Source organism: Gouania willdenowi, chromosome 3 (assembly GCF_900634775.1).
Source record: "Gouania willdenowi chromosome 3, fGouWil2.1, whole genome shotgun sequence".
In the NCBI taxonomy this organism is placed as follows: Eukaryota; Metazoa; Chordata; class Actinopteri; order Blenniiformes; family Gobiesocidae; genus Gouania; species Gouania willdenowi.
Window position 1 is genome coordinate 39330512 of NC_041046.1, and position 9471 is coordinate 39339982.

At 38.7% G+C, this 9471-nt stretch overlaps 1 protein-coding gene across 1 annotated transcript; it reads right to left on the reverse strand.

The window, feature by feature from the left end:
* Positions 1–184: 184 nt before the first annotated feature.
* On the reverse strand, positions 185–9124 carry nob1 (NIN1 (RPN12) binding protein 1 homolog). The gene is made up of 10 exons (XM_028443238.1): positions 9014–9124; positions 7699–7831; positions 6609–6742; positions 5311–5382; positions 5081–5239; positions 4756–4893; positions 2870–3055; positions 2705–2802; positions 1714–1858; positions 185–771 (listed from the first exon to the last, which is right to left on the reverse strand). The coding sequence occupies exons 1-10, from the start codon at positions 9080–9082 to the stop codon at positions 505–507; spliced, it is 1401 nt and encodes a 466-aa protein (XP_028299039.1). The 5' UTR covers positions 9083–9124; the 3' UTR covers positions 185–504.
* Between the last annotated feature and the right edge of the window lie 347 nt (positions 9125–9471).

Below are 9471 nucleotides of genomic sequence, written 5' to 3' on the forward strand. Positions count from 1 at the left end.
TTTCACTCCTGCAGTAACCCTTACCACACCGCTTCTCATCTTATTTTGAAATTTGGTTGTCTGAGAACTTAGTCAATTATTTGAGCTGCTTGTAATCTTAATGTTATACCAACTCCTGATGTTATCTGAGTTTGTTAATTACTAAGTGATTCACCATCATTGAAATTATTGAGATCCATGAAAATCACATTAAATAACTTCTTTATTATTTTGCCACACATGTAAATAATATTAATGGCACAGAAATACATCAACCAAAATGTTTGTGTGAGCATCTCAAACATCTGCAGCGACGGAGACGAGTCATGAAATCTGATGTTGTTAATGTGTAGTTCATTGTTTGGGTGTAAAGGGGGAAACTGGGCTTTGTGCTGCGTTTAAGGGCCATAGTTTTTAAGACCTTCCTCTGAGATAGTGATAGAAATGCAAACGTCTCCCAGCCTCTAACCATTATAAACTCAGTCCAGTTTTTAGATGTCAGGCTCACGCTGGGGTGGAATGGTTTTACTTTTTGACAAACTTCTTGCGTGCAGCGTTGGGGTTAGCGCGGCGCCGCCCTCCACCGCTCTGCCCGTCGCGGATGTTCAGGTTGGCAGCTCGGCTGTAGATGTCGTTGACGCTGAACGGCGACGATCCAGCCAAGTAGTCGGGATCAAACACGTCCGTCTTCTGTCGAGCCTTACGAGACAGACGCTGCTGCGGGAACCGCTGATCCTCTGCGAGATGGGGGTTCTCGCCGTGTTTCCCGCCGCGAGGGAGGGGCAGTGAGTGCTGCAGCACAACGACACACAAAGCAGGGAGCGTCAGAGCAACATACACACCGGTACCAATTTTTGGTTCTTCTGTGGTAAAAAATGGTAAATAATATAATCTCAAAATGTTTTTATTTCTGATATGAATAATAACTACAATACTTCCATTTCCTTCATTACCTTAGCGTTCCATTAGCCTAGCATTAACGCTAACCTAACATTAGCATTCACCTAGCGATGGCAACAACCTAGCAAAATTTTTTAATATTAGCAATAAGGATTAAAAGATTGAAATGATTTAGAAAAGTTGAAATAGATGAAGGTAGTAACTGACATGTTAAAGGTTGAATGGTCAAAATCAGTTAAAGAATGGCTGGGGATGAAATTTCCAATAAAAATGAATGGGAAAGAAAAAAATGTAATAAGTTTAAAAGTTACAAATCATAAAAGCAACAGCATAAATCTCTGAAACATTCTGAATTTTTTTGATAGCTTATTTGTCAAAATCGGTGAGGATAATAAAACAACTTTAACAAAAATATCAAACCAATATCTAACTGTTTGTATTGTAGATACATTATAATGCAGAAAATTTAAAAGCTGTTCTATGTGACAGGGCTCTATATTTGGAGTATTTCATTTGCATTTGTGCACATAGGTAAAAACCTATGTGCACAAATGCAAATGAAATTGCGGTGCTATTGCGGAGCTTAGTGCCAGAGTTTAGTTGGTTTTAATCCTGTTTATCCTAAAAAACGTGTGCGCCGAAGATCCAGTTTTGCCCGTGCAGCCACGAGGTGAAATGAGAGTGTGATTAAAGAGCAGAGCGAGGCACTTCCTTATACACAGCATAATTACAACTACTAAACACAAAGCCAATAAACCAAAATCTGCACTCATCAAACAAAGCCAAATGTCACTTAGGGGAGCTGACCCCAATGATATGGGACTCGAGACTCACCCGCAGCCCTCTAGGATTCAGCACTTTAGGGTTTTTGGAGAAATGCATTAGTGTGCTGCCGTCCTCGTTCACCGTCACCGCCACCTTCTTCAGCGTCTGATTCCCGCAGTGAGGACAGAAGACTTTGTTCATGTTACTTGTCGTCCTACAAAGCAGATTAGACAGGTTTCAAATTAAGACTATGTTTAATCATTAAAACCTATATTTAAGTGATTGCCGTATTTAAGTGGAACACAGCATTTAAGTTTCATTACAACAGAACAGAGAGTGACATCACTAGGGGTGTGCATTGACATGAATCTGACGATACGATTCACAATTTGCATGTCACAATGTGATATATCCCGACAGTAAACAATATGATCTATATCGCAATATCAATTATTACAAATTTCATCTTTGCAGGTACAGAAATGGTATGAAATACATTTTTGTTTTTTTCTTTAAACTCGTGAGAACAAGTAAATGGTAAATAACTGTAATTAGTGCTGGTTTCTTTATCAAACTGTCAAATTAGATTTTTCAAAAAAGTTGAACTCTTGCTTCTACGACAGATTCTGATTCTGTTAAGTTCTTAAAATATTTTTTTTTAAAAAGTGAGTAACCACATCTATAAAAGTGCCCAGTATGTTTTATGACAATGAAGTGTAATTAACTTCCAGCTAAAATGCAGTGAGGAGTGATGTAGTTTAAGGTCTGATGTGGTTCACCGACACCTTGTGACCGGGTGTTTACGTGCTATACATATGTTAGCGGAATTAAATGTTTTTTCATTAAAAAAACATGACTAAAAAAATTGATTTGGACATTTTTTGGATCGATACAATAATTGTGCGGTGAAATATTGCGATATATCGCCGAATCAATTTTTTCTTACACCTTTAGACATCACCGTCTACACGTGGCTCATAATTAGCATCTGACTCCCTCTAACATCACCATGGTAACCAGTGTCAGCAGGCAACACAGTACCTTGTGTCGGTGGACTGACCTGTAGCAGGCGTGACATCTGAGGATGTAGCTGCGCGCCTGCTTGATCAGCATCCCGTTCACAGAGAGAACATGGAGACCCATCTGGATGAGAACGTTCTGAACACACACAGCAAACATCATCATTACTCAGTCACACTCAGTTGCTCTGAAAGGCGTCTAGTACCTGCATGGCGAAGTCGGTGGTCAAACACCCCACTGTGACATCAGCAGGAGCCGTCCAATCCGTGGACTCCATCTTGACTTGCTGAATGTTACTTGGAGTGATCCATCCTCCTCCATCATCTTCATCATCCTCAGGTTCATTCTCTTTGTTGTCGTCATCTGATTTGTCTGTAGCCGCGCCCCCTGACTGTAAACAAAACAACACATAGATATATTGTGTCTGCCTCTTCACTCAGTGCATTTACATGCAGCTTTAGAAAAATTGGATCAATGTCCGAGTTGATAGAAACTAATTTGTAGCTTGATTAACACATCCAGATAATGTGATCTGACAATCAAGCTAAATGTCCATGTAGTCGCTTTAGCTTAAAGGTCCAGTATCATGCTATTCTTCACCCATCTCCATTTTTTGTTAGAACCTCAACAACATAGTAGTTGATGTTATTTTCCTAAACTCGCCTGTTTTCTGGAGTTTTAGCACTCTGAAAAGTCCCTTTCAGACACGCACTGCTCATTAACAGTCTTCTTTCGTCTCCTCACCTCACAGAAATAGTCAATTTAAGACAACAGTTAATTGTTTTGTCATACCGCTGCGTCACATTAGGTCACAAACACGCCAGATCATTCCATAAAAGCAATACGAGGCAGTATAATGGCAACTAAAAATGAAACTGATTGTCATCGCTCAAGCTGCCCCGAAGGAAAGTTAACTATCAGCTGAGTCAGCAGGTTCAAAAACTCACATGAGCTGCTACGCTGCTTTCTTTTCATCCTTACCTCTAATGACCACAGACAGTCCATTTAAGACGATAGTCCATTGTTTTGTCCGACCGCTGCCTTGCATTTGGTCACAAACATGTCAGATCATCCCACAAAGGCGATACAATGTGGTATAACGGCTACTAAAAGTGGAACTGATTGTGGGGCGCTCTTTGGTTTATCTGTATACTGGATTAGCTTTATAATGAATGTAAAGATATTAACTGTGATTTCAACCTGCCTTCGCTATGTTTGTTTTACCTGTGAGATAGTTTGAGGAGGAGGAGCTGACATTCTTACGTAGGGTAGGAGGAGCCAAGATTGTCAGGAGGAGGAGTTTCCGCATTTGGACACCACAACACAAGAAAAATCCCGCTCGCCCTAATGGAGCTGACTTTTTACAAAATGTGGACTAGCACGGGCGGAAGGAAACGGAACTTTTTCAACTTTGACCCTCTGCATGAGGCTAAATGAATGTATATCACTGTAGCAAAACCATTATAAAGTGATTTTTTCATAATACTGCCCCTTTAAGTGAAATCAGAGAGCACACGTGTCCATCCTTCAGAAAATGAATGGCACACAGTTGGACTGATAATGAAACCAATTGAATGATGAACACGAAAAATATGTAAGAAAGTAAATGACCAACAGGATCATCAATTTCCACCATTTTCATCAGCTTTCATCTTCCTCATCACATGCACCGTGATGTAAAGGATACAACACCACCTATGGAGGTGGATTTAGAGTTTTTTTCTCACCTGCATGTAAACTCAGGTGATATGTTTGTAATCAACTTGTGAACATAGTTTGATAACTGTGTGCATATAAACACACAAAGTGCCTTTCTCCTCTTTTTAAATTTCCCTCAATTTCTAACATTTCTCATTTCCTCTGGCTTTCCTTCCTTTTGTTCTTTTCATTTCCTTTCTCTGTACTCGTCATTACCCTGTTTCTAATTCAACAGATTCTCAGTTTCCTCCATTTTTGATCCATTACTGTCTTCTGTTAGTTTCTATTTTCGTTTCTCCTTATTTCTGATGCCAACACTCGTCTATTCCCTGTTTTCTTTCTCATAGTCTCCACGCTTGCCAGTCTTTCATTCTGCTTCTTCCCAACACTCACCAGTAAACCCAGCAGCTCGTCGTCCAGCATCTGCACTGGTTCCCTCCAGAACTGGAAGCTGTTAAAGTTCTGGCTGTCTGTGTCGGCAAATGTGGTCTGTGTGTCCATCTGTTTGTGTTTGTCTGGGGTTGAAATATCCTGTGAAAACACACACACACACACAGAAATGTTAATAATAAATAATAAAAACAAACAATAGAAACTGTTTCTCTATATTTCAATGAATAAATTCTCATTTACTTTCAAAATAAAATAAAATGACACAGATGGTAGATCAAGACACATATAGCAGTTACTTTATCTCCAGTGTGTATCCTACACTCACCAGTAGATCCAGCAGGTCGTCGTTCAGACTTTGCACTGGTTCTCTCCAGAACTGGAAACTGTTGAACTGCTGGCTACTGCTGCTACTGCTGCTGCTGCTCTGGTTTCCACTCTGCTCCTCCGTCTGCTTTTTCCTGACGTCTGAATCGTCTTGAGACTTCTGAGGAGATGGAAACAAAGCTTCAGCGTAGGGATTCAAACTATGACGTCCAAACGAGGCGGAAGTCTCACCTTGGAGGGAAGGTGAAAACCGGCAATGTTCACTGGAGCCTCTGGGTGGCGCTGTGTGCTGCGGATGTTCACCTGGAACAGATATAGAAAGACTGTCTTGTAAAAGTCAAACTATTGTACTAATCATACTGAGTCTAACATCAAAATTAGTATGTAGTGCATTACAATTAGATAGTATGGAAAGACTGAGTACCTGGATGTATACTATATGGGGACATTTTTTAAGTCTGCACATTGGGCACACTTGTCATACTCAACCGCCCCATGATGCATTGTCAGCAGAATGTAAAATCAATTATTGAACACCGAACTTGTTGCTTTTTCTCTCCTTTAGATAATAATATTTATCTAGTGACTTTGTTCATTTGTCAGTCATGGACTTCATTTTGGCTGAGCCCTATACTTGTCTTTTTGAGTTTTGGCAACACGGCGTGCTCTCAGCATGTTGCAGCTAGCGCTGTCCAAGTGTCCGTGCTCGTAGCTACATGTTTAGCATTGAGGTGGTAGCGGGGGCTGCAAAGCTCTGGTGAGCACCAAACTCTTTCTTACACGACTTGGAAACTTGTTTTCCATCCGGTGTTTTAAAAGCCAAAATTAACGCAATGAAAGCTGAGCAGCTCGGCAGTTTCCCTTCTTGTATTGCAGTCTGTACATCAGTGTTATGGGTATACTGGGAACCCTTGAAATGAGAAAGGTTCCGCAATGTTTGGAGTGCTAAAAAAAAAAAAAGAAAGAAAAAAAAGCCATTAAAGGCTTTCATTTTTTTAGCGCGTTATTTTTTCCTGTAATTAATTAATCACAATTCCATGCGTTAAAGTGACAGCCCTAGTCAGTAGCATAACAGCCGGTCTCCAAAAATCTCTGAAATGTCGGCAAGAAATGTGTTTTCTGGGAGTTTTATGGATCAAATGACTACATGTTCTACTTTGTCACTTTCTCACTTAAAATATTTTCAGAACTTTCAAAAGTGGAGAATAAACAGAGATATTTAGCCTCAGTGTGAGTCAGTTTTTGTCATTGTTGGTTTGAAATGCATCTTGGGAAACTTGGAAGTATACTTCAGTGGGAACGCGCACTATACTAATCATACTAACCATACTATTAGTATATAATAGACAGTATATACTCATTGAGTGTGTAATACGTAACGTTAGTATGGAATTTTGAACACAGCTATACTCAGTGATGAACTCCTGTGAACTCTTAGACTAAAACAAATCAGAGAAACAACTGGACTCAACATCATTCAATATTAACTCTCAGCCTTTCAGAATAAAAGCCCGTGGCTGGCTCAGTACCTTGGTGTCTGGCTCGCTCTTCAGATGTTCTGCACCGACGTGTTCCAGCTCCAACTGGAACGTGAGAGCCAGAACTTTGATGTCAGTGGCCGACAGACTCGGATAATCTCCCGTTTTCTTGGAAAACTCCGTCACTGGGATCCAGGAAAACATCACGTTAGTTTAACCCACTGAGTCAGGCTTAGTCAAACCTGAATTAAACTATGAACCTGCCTGTTTGAGTCACTCACAGCCTGCATCTACTTAATAAATCAATAGCGGACAATAAAATCAAGAGTTAAGAAAGCCTTAGCCTTGGATCAAAGTGTTATAAATGCTTTTACATCATCTGAATAACTCTACTTTATTCCATATTTACAAAAATACAATTTAATTCAAATTTGACTTGTCTTTACAACATTTGCACTTTAGAAATGTATCATCAAACTATTCCAGGATTAACCTCAGTTGTCAGTTATTCTAATTTGTGTACTTGTTTTGAAATATTGACCTAAACTAGATTCATCAAATACAAAGCAAACTTTGATGTGCAATAAGATAAACTTGGTTTAACTAGTTGAATTATTTCGGCCGTTCCTTAACTTTTTCTGCGACAAAATTAAAAAACAACAAAAAACAAAACATATGGGTAAAAAAGTGTAATCATTTTTGAAAAAATAAATAAAATAATTTGACCTATTCTTCAAATCTCATAAAAATAACTTAAAATTTGCAATCACATATTATAGAGCAGTAATAAATCTCTTTATTAATGAAGTAAGAAGGAATTATTATTTTTTTCTATATTTAATGCTTGAGGTTCAGCAGGCAATTCTTGCATGGCCTTCGCCATGACGCGGCCCCCACTTTGGGAACCACTGAATTATCTGCCATCATGTAAAACATATGATGTAATTTTATGCTAAAGCCTAATTTTATTTAGGTTTAATCCAGTTTTATGTGTCTGATGTGCTATGGGTTAGAATACTGTGAATGCAACTGAGCATTGACTTAAGTTTACTTTAACTAATGAAGGTTTAACATGTAATAATAAACCTAACCAATCCTGAGTTGGATTCCTTTACGTGTGACTCAGGTTAAAGGGAGTTACCATGTCTGATGTGCTCGGGGTGTGGCTCTTTGAAGTTCAGCTCGTACGGCAGGACGGCCAGGCTCCTCCTGGTGGCTTTGTCTCTGATTTCGTCCACCACATCCTTCAAGGTGTAGATGTTCTTACCAATATCCTGAAACACAAAGATGACACTGCTCTCAGGAACCTGCTGGCTTACAACACGTGGTTTATGACATGATCTATAAACAATCTCAGGGTCATACTGACCACAACAAAACCAAATGTTTTTTCACTGATGAACTATTACACCATGGAAACACACCAACCACAGTCAGTAACATCCAATCACACAGCAGCATCACAGGGATAATCTTGTAATCAAAAGCTACAATCATCATAACCTCATTGTCACCATGGTAACAACAGCATCACTAGCATGACATGGCAACAAAAATGCCACCTCATATTTACTAACAGCAGCAAACAGTTAACCATATCACTATAGTAACGCGGCAGCATCACCGCTTTGACATGCTCCCTATTACCATGGTAACGGCTTCATTTCTGGATTGGTATAGGTTTAAAGGACTTGATGTGTTCAGAGTTAATTTAACTCCAGTTAAGCTCTGGGTGGTTGCTAAAATACAGGTTTGAAACCGCTTTCACTCCAGTTAGTTTGGATTTCATCTTTTGTTTCAGGTTTGATTTGAGTTTAACAAAAAAAGTTTTTTTTTTTGTTTGTTTTTTTAATTCATGCTCGGCATCACATTTTATGTAAAGTTAACTCAAGTTGAACTTGTTTTTTTTTTTTAATCCTTAGACACTATGAAATGATCCAGATTAATCTTCGCTGTCCAGTAAGAACACAGTATATGAGCTAAATTTCACATAACAATTTTTTGATAACAATACCTTTACTAACATTATCACCTCAGTTATAATCAACTCCTCGGAGTAAATACCACATTCCAAACTAATCAGTTCGGAACTGAAGAAGCCTCTTGGATGAGACGTGAAACAATCCAAGGCAAAATATCATGTCCAGTTGCATCAACATGGCTGAGAACCTTCATCATAATATAATCTCAGGAACAATATTAAGGGTTTCATCCGGGTATTTTATACCACATCCACATTATGTACATTCAAATTAATCTGTATGGGTTCAATCCATATTTACTTAAATAAATAAATTCTGTTTACCAAGTTTAAACGTAAAACCGTCTACCAGTGTGAAACGCAGGTTTAATTTTCTTCCGGTCGGTTTTTTTCACGCGTTAGATTTGGTTCCTAGTTTCAAGTCAAAAAGTCACTGTGACACTGGTCTCTCTCGCAATTCGTCAGTAAATCTCACCTGAAGCGGAGTTCTCTTTAAAAACGCGCCTGCATCTGCGACAACATGCTCCACCAGGGACGACGCCATCTTGGTTTGTAATGCTAAAGTGAAGCGACCAATCAGCGGCAAGAACACTGGTCTCATGACACGGAGAGTGTTCAGGTACTTTAGCTCTGTCGGAAATTTAAGATACATCCGCATCTCTGTAGAATAATGTATATTTATTAAAAATAAATCATATTTTCTTTTTGACGCATACTCAACTACTTACGATAGGATTTTTTTTAATTTTTTTTACAGAAATAAGATAAAAAATAAAACGGCTACAGGTCACAGGCTAATGAAAATAATAACACGTTTTTACATTATACAACTGAAACACAACACTAATAACTGAGGAGAAAACCCTCATATGCATAATGTATCAGATGTATTTTATTATTACCTAAAATACACAATAATAATAAAAAATAATA